At 42.9% G+C, this 17,880-nt stretch overlaps 1 protein-coding gene across 1 annotated transcript in view; it reads left to right on the top strand.

The window, feature by feature from the left end:
- TRABD2A (TraB domain containing 2A) overlaps window positions 1-17,880 on the top strand; it is a 79,635-nt gene that overhangs the window by 54,333 nt on the left and 7,422 nt on the right. The window contains exons 4-5 of the mRNA XM_037373888.1: window positions 150-324; window positions 15,179-15,269. Of these exons, the coding sequence (XP_037229785.1) occupies window positions 150-324; window positions 15,179-15,269 (266 nt within the window). The remainder of the gene's footprint in view (window positions 1-149; window positions 325-15,178; window positions 15,270-17,880) is intronic.

Here is a 17,880-nt window from a genome sequence, read left to right as displayed (position 1 = left end):
GAAATTTGCTGAGTAATTTTTTAGCTTTCTTTGGGGTTTTTCTTACTGGGCAATTGCTGCATTCAGTGATGGAGCAAAATACCTGTGTATGATGGCTGCCTGTGAAATAAATGCCCCTTTCATGAAGACTTTTTTTTCCCCTACCCTAGGTCCCAAATTTCATTAATGCTACACTTCTGGCCCATGAACGCATTACTGCCCAAGAGATAGACAGCTACTTCCGTCAGGAGCTCATCTACAAGCGAAATGAGCGAATGGGCAGGAGGGTGAAGGATCTGCTGGAAGAGTACCCAGACAAGAGTTTCTTCTTTGCATTTGGAGCTGGTATGTGATCGAGGTGCCCTTCAACCTGAACATATTCTTCCCACGTCTGCTAGAAGCGTTTTACAAATGCTTGTCTTAGTTTAAAGAAAGGTTAGAACTTTCGCCATGGTGGACACAGAACACAGCTTTACCCTGATAGTTGTACTCCAGCAGGAAAACTTTTTCAGTGTAGGAGACTCTTTTTATTTAGTATGCAAAGAGCTCAGAGTGTATGCATTGATTCCAATATTTAATAATTATAGACTTTTTTTTATATGCATAGCCAAAGATACTGAACGAACTACAGTGCATACACAAAAGGAACAGCTCTTGGGTATACGTCCTTGTGGTCTGGCCAACCAGGGTGGAAGGGCAGGAGAAACATGGAGCTGAGATAGAAGGTATAAAGTCAGATGTTGCACCAGTGCTTGAATAAACCTTTCAAGAACATATCCAAAAGAGTAACATGCCAAATCGCATGAATTTAAGGGGCTCAATAAATGCAAGGGGAGAGGTGAGACACACTTTCACCTTTCTCTTTGTGCTGCAGCTCCTTACGTCTTTCACTGTGCTTCCACAAGGAAATTGTGTCTGCCACTGTTTTGGAGGAGACCACTGGGCCCAGCTGGGGAAAACCTACTCCATTTTCTGCCTCTTAGCAGCCAGCAGGAGTCTACAGGCACATTCAACTCAGCGAGGTTAACACCCACACTTCACACTAGGGCTGGGTGCAGGGTGTAAATAGGATTGGTTTGCCGTGACTCCTGTCCTTAGCTCTAGCTCCAGGGAAGGGAAGAAGTGAGGATCAGTGTGTGAAAAGACACCTAGCGGTGTGTGAAATTCCTAGAGGAGTATCACATCCCATCACCATGAACCATATGGGCCTTGAGAAGGGGGGAGAACTGAAACTGGTGTTAGGCTCCATGTGATGTTTTCCAGTCTCAGTGGCTACTGCTTTAGTGAGGATGGAAGATCTAGACAAGGCAAGGAAAATATTTACTTAAACATTCAAAAAGCATTGGTATTTGAAGTCTGTGAGAATCTCTTCACTTGCAGCAGGGAGCTGTGGTTACAAACTTATCATAACAAGGGTCCTGTGACAGCAGGGAGGTAATGAAAGGTGGCTGATAATGTCTGTTCAGGCACGCATGAAGATTGTAACACACTATCTTCCTGCGCTATCATTGCTCTGTGCAACTTGCTGTCGCAAAGAACAGTGAAGCAGGCACAGGTTGTGTAGATTTTGGTCATGTCTGTCTGTAAGCTAAGACCAGAGCTTTGCTGTACTTTGCTGCTGATGTTTTGATTGCACTTGTCCCTGCTGCTGAACTGATGTGCATTCCTGACCAGCATATATGTCAGCCCTGACTGCCAGTTGCATCAGTTGCAGGTAGCTAGTCTTCCATCAGGAGGCTGGTCACAGATGTTGGGGCTGCAGTAACTGGGTCACAACTGTGCAATGAGTGACCCATGCAAACAGACAGTTGTGGGTGCAAGTGTCACTCTGAGTATGCCCTACTCCAGGAGCAGAATCCTTTGAGAGAAAAGAGCCTTTTCCTGCACATAGCCCCTGAATCCCAGCAGCTGCGTTGGACAAGTCACCTGTCTTTAAGATGCTTTTGTCTCATTTGTCTCATTCCATCAATTTCCTTCTCTTCCCGCTCTTCTGCCCCAGACTTCATTGTCACTAGTGGGCACAGCTCAGCCCCAGAGCCCAGAAACACTTGCAGGAGCAGGACAGATCCCTGTCCTTCCCCATCTCTCTTGTTTTCAACCTTCATTGACAGTCCTACAAACCATCCCAGGCTTTCTGAATTCTTGCTTTCCTCCTTCATCTTATTTTCCTTTTCCCAGTTGTCCCCTTCTTTGTCCCCTGATTTACACTTCCAGTAAAACAGATTCACCCAACACTTCTGTACTGCAGCACTGCCTGGAGCCTTGGGCCTATATGAACACCTTTGATCCGTGGCTTATGTGCACATGGCTTGTTTTCCAAGCAACATGTGTGGTCTTCTTGTGCTTTTCCATCATACTTTTGAATCCAGACAGGTTCTCTGTCTTCTCTGGGGGCTCTAGATCACCTTTGAAATTGTCCCCGATTACAGTCTGGCTTTGATACCAGTCTGGCCTCTGTTCTCATCTGCCCTTCCAAATAGCTCTGCTCAAAGGACAGTGCCAGCCTCCCACTTTTAGCAGCATATTATCCGCATTATCCCTTTTTTTTTTGACTGCATGGGCATTTCTTTTTTCTTTTTTTTTTATTATTTGTTTTGTATTATTTTTCTAAATGACAAGTAACATCACAGGATATAATGCAAAAAACAGATGCATTTCTACACAGTTTAGAGGTTTTCTGAGTGCACATTACAAATATGAGTGCATGCTTTTATTATTTTCCAGCAAGCTAATTTAGCCTTTTGCTTATCAAGGTTGCTGTATGTGATAGATAATTATGCAGAAGATTTATTTTTATGCTAGCCAGCAATGAAGATGAACAAATGTCTTCTGTTCCATTTGGAGCACTGCTTGAGTATTGTACAGTTGTTAATTACTGGACTAGGGTTCTGGGAAAGTGCTCACAGAAGGCAGGTTAGAATGAGCTGCAGAAGAGGAGAAAAGGGAAGGCCATAGGAATGGGACAAAATCATCACTGCATCGTGGCTTCCCCTCTTCTGGCCCACAGTGAAAAAAGTATCTCCTAGCACTGGCTGATAAACTCCAGGACAAGGTTGAATTAAAATAGTAGTAGGATACTGAAGGGTCTCCAGATTAGAAGGGAGAGAAGACTTTTAGTTGTTTCTTCCCAGATTTTTTTCACCCTGTGCTTTTTATTTTTAAAAGGGCTAGACTTTTTGTAAGGAAAGTTCTGTTCTTTTCATTAACCAAACATCATTGAAAAAACCACTTTTATCATCAATTACATCCAAGCAGGGTCATGATTTGTGGGTGGCTGTGGTATTACAAATACCCCCTCTTGTTATTTAAACTACTCTTTGTATTTTTATTCTTATGGAGGAAAAATCAGAAAAGATTGATGATTAATTTTATATCTCAGATGGGTTGATATAGTTCAGAGATGCGTAATGCATTGTGCAAAATAAAGCTCCTACCTCTTTCCAGATCTTAATACAGCTGCAAGGCTATAGAGGTTGATTTCTTATAGGGTATTACATGTGGTAATTTGGAATGTGATAGATTTGATCATTAGATCCAGCATATTTTATGCTTCTACTACATTTTAACAGATCAGAAAAACACCCCCTATACTCTGTTGAAAACATTACGCAGTCAGAGCTCATTTCTGGAATTGTTTTTGTTTGGAAGTAATTTAAGCTTGCACAAAATTGGAGAGCTAAAAAATAACAGATTTTGCTGCAACTGTCCAAAAAGCTTTGCTTCTGGCCAAAGTGCAAACCTGGAAAGTTTCAAGCCAATATAACTCTGTTTGAGGGAATTAGAGGGAAGTATGGGAAGAGAGATGGTAATGCCAGCGGCATTCCACCATGTTCAGTAAGTATTTTATTTTAATTGTAGACAGGCTTTTTTGTGTGGTGGCACTAAAGTTACAAGCCAAACCTACTCCCTGTTGCCAGTGGAAGAACCTGTGAAGCAAAGCCAGCTATAATCTCTCACAAGCAGTCTTTCTTCCATGTGCATTTTTAATTTCTCTGAACTGTAAGTGGAACATTCAGGATTTGAACGCTAAGCCAAAGTAAGTGATGTCACATGTGACTTCATAGACAGCCAGCTAGATAACACTATAGGTTTCTGGTTTGTCTAAGAGGTGTACATTGACATAGAGAAGGCTGCTTCACCAGTCGTACAGGTCTTACAAGGGTGCTGCCTTCTGATTAAACCTTCACAGAATCACAGTATAGCTGAAGCTGACAGGCATCTCTGGATATCTTGTGGTCCACTCTTCTGCTTAGAGCAGGATCATATAGAGCAGTTTTCCTAGGACTGAGCCTGGTCAGATTTTGAGTATCTGCAAGGATGGAGACTCCAGAACCTTTCTGAGCAAGCTATTCTAGTGTTTAACCGCTCTCACACTAAAGAAGCTTTTTCTTACATTTAATTGGCATTTCCTTTATATCAGTTTGTGTTCATTGCCTCTTTTCCTTTCATGGGGCACCACTGAGAAAGGTTCTGCTCTACCTATTTTACAACCTCCTATCAGGTATTTATACATCTTACACCCTCTGAACCTTCCCTTTGCCAGGCTGAACAGTCCTAGCTCTCTCAGCTTCTCCTTGTATGACAGATGTTCTAATTGTTCATAATCTTTGTGGCCCTTTGCTGGACTCTATCCAATATGTCCACATCTCTTTTGAACTGGGGAGCCCAGAGGTAGACACTGGATCCAGATGTATGTTGCTGGGGCTGAGGAGCAGGGAAGGATTGCCTCCCTCGGTCTCCTGGCAACACCTCTCCTAATGCAGTCCTGGAGGCCTTTGGCCTTCTTTGCCACAGGGGCACATTGCTGGCTTAAGGTCAACTTGATGACCACCAGGACACTACATCCTTTTCTGCCAAGCTGCTCTTCAGCCAGTCGGTGCCCAGCCTATCCTGGTGCCTGGAGCTATTCCTGCTCAGGCGCAGGACTTGATTTGCTGAGCTTCATGAGCCAGGACACCCCCATCATATATCCGTACCAACCACTCTCAGTCATCTGCTTATCCCTAATACATTTGGAAATGGTTTGCAGGATAATTTGTTCCATCACCTTCTGCAAGAATAGAGGTGTGGCTGACCAGTTTGTAGTTCCCCAGATCCTCCTTCTTGCCTTTCTTGAAGATAGGAGTAATACTTGCTTTTTTCCAGTCCTCAGGGACCTTCCCCAATTGCCACAAGATTTTAAAGATAATGAGAGTGGCCTCTTAGTGACATTGGCAAGCTCACAAGGTTCCTCTGGGTGTATCCTATTGGAACTTGCACGTCTTTTCTGTTTGAATGTACCTTAAACTCATTCTCCTCCACCCAGGGTAAACCTTTTCTCTGTACTTTCTCTCTAGTCATAGAAACCTGAGATTCCTGAAGGCTGGTTTTACCAGTAAATAAAGTGACAGCGGCACTGAGTACCTTGGCCTTTTCCATATTCTTTGCCATCATGTTTCCTGCCCCCTTCAGCACTGGGAAGATATTTTTCTAGCCTACATTTTCCTGTTGAGGTAGAAGCATTCCATGTTTCCCTTTATGTTTCTCACCAGATTCTACTCTAGATGGGCTTTCCTTCTGTATGGTCACTTTTATTCTAGGATGAGCATGGCTTGTTTGCTTTGGCTTACTTACTACAAGGGGGGGGGGGGGGAAGCATGGGATTTTTTTTTTTGTATGCAGGAGGAAGCATACTTAGTGGCATGAGATCCTGAATTTATTGTGACAGACAAGGCCTCAGGTGAAGCCAGAGTTTCTGGGAGCCAAGTTTAAATTCCCTCCAGTATCTCCTGCCACTTTGAACAGCTGAGAAACTCCAGAAGTGCCGGCTCGGGAACAAAAAGTACAGGGGGAACTAAGATGCCTTATATCCCTGTGGATGAAATGACTGACTTCACTGAGAGATGCTAGTTGATGTGACAAGATTAAAAGGACCAACTTCTCAAGCTGTAAACACTGGCAAATTCCTTTTTCTCTCAGAGCTCTTTTTTCTTTGCTGCTCCTGAAAAAAAAGCATGATTCTGAGGCTTTAAAGTATAGTGGATGTTGGCAAGCTACCACTAACACTAACAAAAGGGGGATGGTGGCGAAAACTTCTTCAGCTATTATTTCTTCTAATTACTAAAGAAGATAATGCGTGTGCTTATTTAGCATTGCTAAGGCTGTATGGATTCAAACTTCCAGGTACTAGCTGCTTTTTTTCCCAGCCTTTACTACCCTGCCCTTTGCAAGACCTCCCAGAAAGAATTGTTGTGAGCAGACTGATGAACCAGTATCCGAATTAGCAATCCAGCTAAGAGCTCCAGATCTTAGCTGTCTTCCTCCCAGCAGCTGAGTCAACTGATACTTGCTAAACTAAAATTAACTCATGGATGGTTGACATGTGATTCAACAACACACAGAAGAAGGATTTGGATATCATTATAGAAGTGTAATTGACCCTGTCTGAGCTGAAGGTGGGTGTGTAACCTATTGTCTTAGCCATCTGCACAAGGAAAAGAAAGAATGTGCTACCACGTATAGTTACCCCAGAGTCTGCCATAGTCCACCAAATGGCTTCTTCAAACTTCTCTAGGTTCTGAGGCAGCCCTTGGGATGTGGGAGATTGGTCAGTTATGTGTCAGTCTTTGGTGCCAAGTGCATTGGATCCACAGGCATGTCTGATGCCTTTCCCCTTTCCCCTTTTGTCATAAAAAGCAAAAAGAAAAGATCAGATTTTCAGCACAATTCCAGTTTCCCTTGAGTCTCTGTCCTGAGTGGTGTGTTAGGTGGTAGTGTTTCCATGTAAAGCTGTTCACTGTTATTTCTTGAAACCTGCTATTCCATCTAGCATTTTTGGATGGGAAATTATGCAAGAGGAACAAGATACATTGTCTCTGGAAAAGAAAAAACTGGAGAAAGGACCTGTCACCACTGTTTGTAAAAATAATCAACAGTGCTAAGCCCAGGATGTCTCTGTCCACTTTGTGTAGGTGTTTATACCTGTAAAACAAAACCAAACAAAAACCTGCCATGAGAATATGAAAGTTGCCCAGGTAAATGGGCCATTAGTTTGCCCTTGAACCTGCCATCAGCACATTTAGGATGGGAGATGTGGGTGTACACAGGTAATGTAAATTTATCTGTACATTATATAAAGGATTTGAAATGTTTAACCAAGGAAGTTCATGAGAACAAGAAGCTGAATCTTGGCAGGTCCTGGAAGAGGACAGAAATGGAGGGGAGGGCAGGACGATAACATAATGATAAAACAGATTAAATGAATCTTCTGGGGCTACATCACTTCTACATGGGCACAAAGGGCTTGCTGATTGCCTGCTTGCTTCTTATGTCTCTGCAGTGCAGCATCACTTTAGCCTATTTGGTTGGGAGGAAAGGCTGAGTCCCTGAAGGTGTGCCTGTACCTCTGTAATCTGAGAATGCCAGATACAACCCAGCAGTTTGAGACTGTTTTCCTGAGTAGCCTCTTTGAGTCTGCAGAATGCTAATGACAGGGTTTATTAGAACAACAACCCCTGAAGGGGATAGATAATGTTGTGTGGAGGCAGGATCCACATCCAAAGCCCCAGGGTTCACATGAAGGGCGCTCCTCCTGGCATGTCTGACACATGAAATAAGGAAAGCTTTGCATTTCTGCATTAGAGGCAGAAACCTCTGTTCCAATGTATTAGTAAGTACAACTGTTAAAATCAGCCAGGTTCAAACAACTGTGTGCTGTTTCTGCTCAAGTACTGACAGTGTGGTGACCATCAGCTGCTTCTCAGTGCTAGGGTTTATCCAAGCTACCTTTAGTGGGCAGCTACAGTAGGAAAACTTTCATCTCTTCTTGTATGTTTTAATATAGTGGGAAGCAGTGGGGTGGAATGGGAGCAGGTCCCACTGCAGAGGTGGCTATGAATACTGCAGCTCAGACATAGCATTCATATTTTGTTCTCTTACTGGTAACAAAATGCTGGCTGCTAACATAATTGCCTACATGAGGGTCTGCTTGCCTAATCAGACTAGAGCTTCAACAGTGGAAAACTCTGAGTAAATGCCGGTGCAGATGCAGCCTCAGTGGCAAAGGCTGACTAAACAGAAGCTGTTCCTTTTGACTCAGTTTTTACAAAATAAGTGATATGGAGCTGTAAACTTTTTCCTTATGTTAACTTTGCTGTAAATTTGGCCTTATGATCAGTGGAAAACCCTTCTCTAGCTTCAATTATCAGTCAGTAGTTATCAGAAAGTTTGACTTTACCCGAAGGTAAAAATGGGAATCCTCAGGACCAAAAGTCATATGTTTATGAGACCTAGTTTTTGACAGAACCTGGATGATAAGAGTGTCTTGGTGTCTTTCACAAGAAAAATGCCTTCATTTTGGCTCATGCAAATTGTAACTTCATATGGTTCTTTTCTGTGGTACTAGGCAATTTTTCCCATGTTGTGCAAGTCCTTCATCTTCAACTATTCTGAGAAGGATTTAATGTTTACATGATTCTCCTACAAACAAATATGGAAAATGAATCTTAGTAATTCCATATAGGTGAGTTAATTAGCAAAGCACATAAGTTTTAAAGAAATGGTGGGTTGTTTTTTGTTTCCTCCTGAGTGAATGCAGGTTTGAGGCACCTTTTTTAAATCTCTCCATCTTTAGTGAAATTTTTTTTCTGGGGCATAGAGATTACCAATGTTCCACAGTCTTGCCCACCAGATTTTCCGCTTTGGATTGAGAGTGACTGAATCCACCAAGATTTTGTACTAAAAAAGAGGTTTGAAGGAAATCATGGTTTTTGAAAACAAACACTTGACCTGGCCTCAGTGGAGTAAAACCTGAACTTCAGTGTTTATGGAGTAGTATTTAATCTTACAGGTAGTCACAGGAAGGAGTATGTTTGGAAGTCTGCAGTCTTAAAAGGATTGGAGGACACAGTAGGGCTGCTTGCTGGGGATTTGATCTACATGCATGCAGAAGTATTGTAATGCAACATCTTTGTAGTCCCTCACTTAATGTGAGTTCGGGAAGTCTTTAAGTTGATGTACAATACCCCTAGGGCCACCTCCATCACCTTCAATTTTTGTCATTCCCTTCTCCTGGCAGCACTAAATTTGTGAGAGTACCGTGCTCTTGGTCCTTTGGTTTGTGTTTTGGTACCTGAGCTTTTCCCAACTTGGAAAGCAAGAAGGTTTTATTACTTTTAGTGTTACATGTTTTCTCTTTGAGAAACTGTTTTAACTTAGGTGGCAGATCAGGAATACCAGCTACTTTATCAATAACCTCTGTTTACCTCCTGCACAGGACTTCCTCCCTCTGATGCTGGGAGAAGTGAAGTGTGAGCTCACCTCGCCTGGGTGCATGGTGCTCATGCTTGAAAGCAGTGTCTTTCTCTTGAACAGTGTCTACAAAGGCATGCATTTAAAGGAAACTAATGTAACAGTTGATCACATTACCTGCTTTCCTCCTTTTGCTTTGGATCGTATTAAATACTTTATTTTTTTTCCTCCAGAATTTTACTAACTGCATTAAAATGACTCCATGTTCTGCATCCCAACATGTAATTAAAAAGTATAACTATGTGTATGCATGAGGGATTTCTGAGCACCAAGTACAGCCTTATTCAAGGGTGCTCAGCTGGGAATGTTTGCCACTGCTGCCATTGTCAGCCTGTATAGGAAGTTCTCTGCATTTGTGCACAGATATTTTTGCAATCAAGTTTGGTAGTAACTTGGTTACGGATAGTTGAGGACTCTCTCTGTGCTTGCTATGGTATGACTACGGTATGACTGCCTCCAATATGGCTTGCCAAGCTCCACCAGTAAGACATGGTTAGGGTTATCTTTCTCTGGTCACTTAGTACTTTGTGGAAGCAGAGTGAGGTCACTTTGTGGTATGTGTGAAAAATGGACTTTGCCTGTTATTCACAGAGCATAAGCGGTCCCTTGTCCTTGTGCCAAAAGGTTAAACTAAGTAGAGATTTGGGGATAGGGAGGAGCATCCTTTTCTTTCCACAGGTTTGCTTCTATTTCTCTCATTCAGCTCCTTTCAGGGGATAACAGACCATGGGTTCTTGCCTGTGGGGATGCTGTGGGTAGTTATATCACATGACTGATTTTTGAGTCTCCATTCTTAGTCATTGTGTCCTAAGAGCTGTGTCTTTCAGGCGCTCATTTTAGTTTTGCCAGGTACCTGATGTCAGTAAGGATCACTTTAGCATTCATCAGCCCATAAGGTGGACAAAGTGATCTGTACCTGTGGGAGGAGTAGGATGTCTGTTTTGCAGTTTGAATTCCATCCAATGAAATTGTTTAAGAGTACTCTGCATCCTCTATGTCATTGGCTGGATCTGCCACATGTGAACTTTCAGCTCTTGACTGCACATACCTGTGGGACTGACTTGGGTCATGCATGTCCAGAGAAGGGTGATGAAGCTGGTGAAGGGTCTGGAGCACAAGTCTTACGAGGAGCGGCTGAGGGAACTGGGGTTCTTTAGTCTGGAGAAGAGGAGATTCAGGGGGGATCTTACTGTTCTCTACCACTACTTGAAAAGAGGCTTTAGGCAGGTGGGGTCTCTTCTCCCAGATGAGTAGTGACAGAACAAGAGGAAATGGCTTCAAGTTACACCAGGGGAGTTTTAGAGTGGATACCAGGAAAAGTTTTTTCACTGAAGGGGTGTTGAAGCATTGCAAAAGGCTGCCCGAGAGGTGGTGGAATCACCATCCCTGGAGGTATTTAAAAAACACATAGATGCAGTGCTTAGTGATGTGGTTTAGTGACAGACTTGGCAGTCCTGGTCGGACTTGATGATCTTAGTCTTTTCCAACCTAAATGATTCTATGATTCTTTGTTCTCCAGACCATCAGGAATTCTCCTTTGCTTGGTTTGCATACTTTGAGGGAGCACTGGCAGTCTTGAACCCTTCTCCATGGCTTCATTGGCTCACAGGCTGTTACTGGAGGATACTTTGATTACTGAAAGGGTAGGAGAAGAATCCTGCCATAGGTGTGACATAGAGAGGGATGAACTGTCCATTGTGCCTTACAGTTAAGTGGTAATTTTTGCTTAAGTTTCTCTTTTTTTGTTCATGGATAGCATAGTCAGCAGCCTCATGTCATGCCCTTTTTACAGGTCAGTATCTCTAATCCAGACACTCCAAGTGTTCTGTTCACCCTCCTGGGGCATGTTATATGAATTTATCTATACAAATCTTGGAAGCAATCTAAGAAGAATGATAGCAGATGATCGTTGCCATGGGTATTTGCAAGAAGCTTCTAAATAATAATAAGATCTGTACCTCTAAAACATTATTGAAAATACTTGTTTCAGTGACCCATAGACTCTCTGGCACAAAAAGCCCATCTGAGCACTCCCAGCCCAGGCAGAGATAAACATCCTACTTTACGATGTCCCCAGTGGCTAGAACTGTTTGTGCCGTTTTGTGGTTGCACTATTATGATCATGTGCTGTAGCTGTTGCCACCACTTCTTGGAGGCCAGCAATCCAGATCAGGTTTCCTAACAAACAGTTTTGTTATTTTATGCGTACATCCAGTGATTCATTGTCTTGGGATATTTGTAGATGGTGAGGTCCTGGCATGTTTCTGGGGCACATGGAAAGCGCTGTCTTTCTACCAAGGAAAATACAGCAGACATAAAGAATTACATGGGCTTGGGGGTTTCCTTTTACATGATTCCAAGAGAAGGCCAAGGAAATTTGTGTATCAGCCAGCCTGGAATTGTGGATTTTGTTGAAATTCAGAGAGGAATGTAGTTTTCTTCAGCCTTACAATCTTGCTTTAGATAAAAAATAACTATTCAGGAAAAGAAACAGAACTTCTGTTGTGCAGTATCTCCTTGTTCATTCAGCCTCATGATGGCTCAGACTGTGGTTCAGGACCCCCTGCTGAAACCCACAGTCCTCGCACAGTTACCTAGATGAAAACACCTCTGCATGCACTAGCAGTAAAAGCTGCAAGCAAGAAAAGTGGATTTTATGGCAATAGTTGTAGCCTGTGTTCTGCAAGATTGGGTATTGCTACTGAGGAAGGTCAGGAGAGCTCAATGCATGTCCACAGGAGTGTGTGGACTAGTCTGCAAGTGCACATTAGTCAAAGAGCATTGTTGTTTGAGCGTATTGCCTGTTGTGGTCCCTGCATGCCATCTCCTTTCAATGCAGATTAAAGGCTGGAGTCTTATTGACTCTCCAGTAGAGTGCATGGCTGAACTGGTGCACACAACAGCTTCTTAGTTTCTCTTTGAGCTTGAATACAGAAGAATAGAGATTCATGGCTCCCCAACCCCCTACCAGAGTAAACTGACCTCTCAGAGGAATCTCTTCACCTAGGGGTATGAGGATAATGCAAGGCTGTGTACAGAAAGAAAAGAGCAGGCTTTCTGATGGGACAGGGCCCGGGGCTTTTCTTTTGGGGGGCATTCAAGTGTGTTAGGCTAAAACAGAAAACAGGTGAAAGAGGCCTACTCCCTGTCATGTGACTTTGGACAAAGTCTCACTTGCAGTGTAGCTGCTTCATCTTAAACCTTGGAGTCATTATTTCTCATGTTTCTTACAGTTGTTTTTGGTAATCAGGTCTCTCACACACCACCAAGCTCTTTCTGTGACTATTCCCAGAAAAGAGGCAAAAGTGCTGATGCTAGAGAGGCTCCTGGTTAGGTCCTGTACCTCAAACCCTCACCCTTCTGTCTTTTTTTCATTTGCATCTAGCTTGGGTAGAGCTGGGTCCTCTGGGCGCCAGACCAGCTCTGTCTCATGGAGCACAGCAGCCCACCTTTTGGACAGCAAACACTGACATCACCTAATCCTTTTATGTACCTAGCCTGAGGGGCTCACGATTGATCACATCTTGTGAACAATCTAATGTCACATGCCTGTCTATATGTGTATGCCTCTGTTTTACACATATCTATTAATTTCATCTGTTCTCTTTTGCACAATATTGGCACACCATTTTTCTTTCACAGGCAGATATAACTTGTTGCATCAGCAACAAATGAGCAAAGTCTTCCTGTGAAGGCCTGCACATGTGACTGTGGTATAAAAGGTATTCTTATCATCCATCAAATTAAAAAGAAAATTATGGCCCAGCTTCAGGATATCGCACGAGCAGGTTGAAATCCATGTGCTACGGTAATTTCCTACATACCAACCTAAATCGCTGCTCTGAGCAAGGGTAACTGAAGATCGATGGGGGTAATGTGTTTGATGGTGTGATGTGAATGCATGTGACTGTAAGCTCTTAAACTGGCATGAGGAAAATTATTTTCACATCATAGATTGCCCTATATATTCCTTATCTTTATGTCTTGTCCCTTTCCTCCTGAAGGACTTGGATTAGTAAAATATGAGTTCAGAGTCTTGGCACTGCTTTTCATTGCTCAGCTCATCCAGCATTGCCTGCATGTGATGGATGCCTAGCCTGAACTTTCTATATACGTTGCCCCTATCCTTCTCAATAAAGTTAGTTCTCTAAAAGTCTGAATTGTCCTGCTTCACTTTCACAAGGGGTGGATCACCCTTTGGAAGCACCCCTTTCTTCTGCTTTCTGGAGGCAGGGGTGGAGGAGTTGTGAATCCCCTCTCCCCTTCCCTTTGCACATACCTCTCCTCTGTGTTAAAGGTGGGAGACAGCAACTAGGTCTAGCACCTTATATACCTAGTAGTGGCCTACCAGTGGCTAATTTTACTCAGCTGCAATGTTTAATTACAGTCATTCCCATTCCCTGCTGCATCTGGTCTTTCTGCTGACATGTGGAAATCCTCAGCAAACTACATGTGGGGCTGAACCATTGGCAAGTGACAGATACCAATAGTATTAGGTTAGGTCCATATAATGGCATGTTAGCTTTACTCTTTCTAAAGGCAAAAGATAGACCAAGGAGCTGAGGAAAAATCTGCTTAAGTAAGTGAGAAAATATGGTACCTGACAGGTGTGTGTGTTGCAGTGTTTGGTTAAAATATTTCATTTAAGCTAGATACATTTGTGTTCTTAGACTCTTGGGGAAACTTCATCTTGATAAATACCTGTGCTCAAATAAGCCCTGTGCTGTTGTGGCATAAGAAACTGGAATTTTGTGCTCCTAATTAATTGAATCCATTTTGGAGTGAAAAATCATAAATCCCTTGGGTTTAGTCCTGTGTTTAATCTCATCACCATTGAACTTCTCTTTCTATGTCCTTAGGTTTCCTGGCTACTAGAATAATTCTGGTGGGTTTATTGTCACGTATTTATGAATAATATTAGTGGAAAACAGATTTTCTGAAATTTATTATCAGTTCTAGCACTGCTTACATCTACCTACAGAGGCAAGAGATCCCCCTAATAAGTCATTTGCTCAAGCCTAATTTTAATTAATGTAGGCTGTTAAATGAACAAATGTTTTCGAGAAAGCTAGATCTATGAGGGACTGTACAAAGCCTCTGTTGTCCATCTGCTTCTCAGCAGCCTTGTCTGATGTGTTAGTGATGGTGGAAGTCAGTCAGTGTGCAGAGCATACAGTCCTTCAGGAATACTCCTGCATCCTTTGAGTAGTCATTTACTCATTATGCCAAATTATGGGCTGACCAACCACCACAACTGTATGGAAATGGAGTGGACACATAAATAAGAGGGGTAAAATTAGGGCAGAGCTAGCTAAGTCCTTCCAAAACTTTTGTCAACATGACTGAAGTGGAGTTTCTGTCCTCAGTGGCTTATACTGAAAGAATGAAAGGGATTGATTTAAGTCATTGGCTTTCAGAGCTGTTTTCAGTTCTCTGCAGTTGGATGATTCTTAACCATTTATAAATTGTTAGTGATGTTGACCAACATCTCAGATAGTGCCTTTATGATGCCAGAGGATATTAAAATGATGAATGCACTGCAGCCAGATTCTGACCTGGTTTGCACCACCACCAGTTGTAGACTCAGTGCTGCTCCTGAACAAGTGTCTCCTGACTTCATCTCTTACTGCCCCAAGAAATCCACAGTAGCTTGGTAATGCAACAGCCTGCGGGTCCAGAGTAATTTCAATCAATTCTGCCTTTTAGAAAGGCAGAATGTGTTATTGAAGTGACCGTGAGAAAGTTCAGTTATTGTTTGTTAGAGATCCTGTGCTTCTGGCGCATGGTGGTGGGGAGTGGTAAAGCACTGCCTGCCCTGAGTGTGGCACTCCTCCTGTGATGAGGAAGAACTTTGTTCTTTCTCTTTCCTTATGCTTGTTGAGTTCTGATGTCATTTTTCTCTTAACTGCAGGTCACTTCATGGGCAACAACACAGTGATTGATGTTTTGAGGAAAGAAGGGTACGAGGTAGAACACACTCCAGCTGGACAAGCCATCAACAAGTAATGCATGCTTCTATCTAGCTGAGCAGCCATTGGGAGGGTGGGTTTATAAGCAGTCAAGAAGAGGTAGTGCAAGATGGGACTATACCTACTGATGAGCCAGGCTCCCTCTCTCCTCCTCTGTTTGCATTTCTTTTCCGTGAGCCAGTTTGGAAACAGGATTTTATTTGGTTTGGGTTTGGGTTTTTGTGTGTTTTGTTTGGGGGAGTTTTTTTGTTTGTTTGTTTGTTTGTTTTGTTATGGGGTCTTTTTGATAAAATGAAAATATTTTTTCCCCTGTAAGTTTTTAACTCTTAAACTAACAGCCATACAGTATGCATGCTTGGTTCATCAGGTCTGGATGTTCTCTTATACCACATAGGCTTCCAGGCTCCTTCCTCCCTTTTATGTGTTTGACTGTCCTGCCTCCCTTCTCTTTCACTGCTATTTTTGATTCTTTCTGATTGCTCTCTCAGCCTGGAATCTGATTGCCAGAGTCCACCCAGCCTCTTTGCATGCAGTCCCCATGACTGATGGCTCTCATGTCCCCTGTTCTCTTCTGCATTTTTAAGCCAAGGTACTTCATTGGTTTTGTTCATCTTGGAGTTGTCCTTCGGGATATACCCTTACTGCCTCTTTTTATTTCTTACTGGATGCATGTATCCATCTCTATGGTTGCAGAAACTACAAAATGCCAAATAATCTACTGTTCCATGCTCTGCTGAGAATTACATGTGCTCTTGACTCACCTCTTCCTGGCCTTCTTGCCACCAGCTTAGGGTCTGCAATCCTTGTCTCCCCCTTCTCCGGACTCTTGCCAAACATGTGCTCCTGTCTCTTGTCAGACATTCCCACTCTTCCTTATGTCACTGCTTAAAGACCACAGTGGAAAAAAGGTTTGATCCCAGTTATGGTACTGTTTCCCTCTTATCCTCTGTGTCAGTCATGCTGTCCCTCAGTGCTTACATCTCTGTTCCTTTTCCCCCATATTACTGATATGAGGCTTTCAGGCAGGATGATCACCTTTTATACAAGGGGCCCAGTACAAAGGCTTGGTTTGTGCCTGAGGCTACACAGAAGTGGTGCAAAATAATAACAGATGTTTTTCTCATACTCTGGTTGCTTCATCTTTCTCTTTGCAGCATGTCTGCCTTTTTCAGACCATGAGATTCAAGTTCTGGCAGGTCATGTTTTTGCTGTGTTTCTTGACATGGACATATACCACTAACTCTACATGCAGTGAAACAAAATGAGCAAAGATTCATCCCCATGAGAACACGAATGCAACCCCTAAACCTGTTGCCACCTAATAGGCAGGTAGTCTGACATGGAGAAGCTCTCTGTGCTTAGGCAGAAGATTTAATGATCCTATAACACTTCAGTCATGATAGACAATTCAGTGTATCAGTGTTTATGGGGTTAATCAGAAACCTGTCTGCATTGATATTTTCCCCCTCAGAACATCATTAGCTTAGGTATTCCTAAACCCAACCATAACAGCTTCTTAAAGCTTAAAGAAAGAATGCTTAATATGCTTAATATATACTTGAGAGTAAATAAACCCCATCTCTAAACGTATAGCTGTAAGGAAATCAAGGGCAGACAACTGTGAAAAGGAGAGATAGATCTTCACACATCAGGCTATGCATCAGGAAGGTAGGTATCAACCTACCATCATCAGGGTAGCTGGGCACCCATTTCTCTGACTACATCATGGGAGTTCATTGTCCCGCCAGTGATTCTTGTGCTTTTGCAAGCCCTCAGTTTGGCATTGATTACATCTCAAACCTCTCATTAGAACTACTGGACAGAACATCTTTCATGGTGTCTTGGTTTTAAAGCTGAGTGAAGAAGCTGAAGAAAATTTCACTTTAATATTTTCTTTGAGAAAAGATGTTAACATTCCTGGATGACTTGGAAACAGATCTAAAATATGAAGTTTCAAGGAGAATGTGTGTTCTGAAGGAGAAGAGCATTTGAGGTGAGGGAAAGACCTGCGGCAAGAGTACGTCAGAGTCCTGGGAACTGAATGGAGGGTTTCACTTGACTGCTATCCTGGGCTTGTTCTAAGGACCAAAGTCCAGGGCAGTCTGAGTCAATAAACACAGTCCAACCCACATAAATATGGAAACATATCCAGCTACTGTCCTAGATAGCAGTGCTGCACACAGTTAAGTCAATACCCATGGGCTATTTCAAATGACAAAATTGAGAGAGGAAAAAAAACTGGCAAGTGGTTGAACTGAGACAGAGCATTCAAATGGCTGTTCTACTGTCCGATGCAGTAGGGGATATTAGCTGAGCAGTCCTAAAACAAGAAGATGAGGAAGTCTGCAATTGTCTCCATTCCCCACAACATGACATTGTACAGTAGCAGCACAGTCTGCTGCTGCTTGTGCTCTGGCTAAGCAGAAAGTCCCTCCTAAGGTATCTTGTAGATACTGCGTGCAGGAACACAGAAACATGCAGGAATAATTATGCATGTTTTCCTGTAACAGGCAAACTGCTGGATGCAGTAACACAATTTCACCTGCGGACAGGGCTGCCATCCTGCCCGTCTGCAGGGGGAGAGGAATGAGTGCCGGAGGGCTCCTTCTTTGTGGTGTCACCAAAGCATGAAAGGCAAAAGGGC

This window comes from Falco rusticolus, chromosome Z (assembly GCF_015220075.1).
Source record: "Falco rusticolus isolate bFalRus1 chromosome Z, bFalRus1.pri, whole genome shotgun sequence".
Lineage (NCBI taxonomy): Eukaryota > Metazoa > Chordata > Aves > Falconiformes > Falconidae > Falco > Falco rusticolus.
This window is presented reverse-complemented; position numbering and strand designations above follow the sequence as displayed.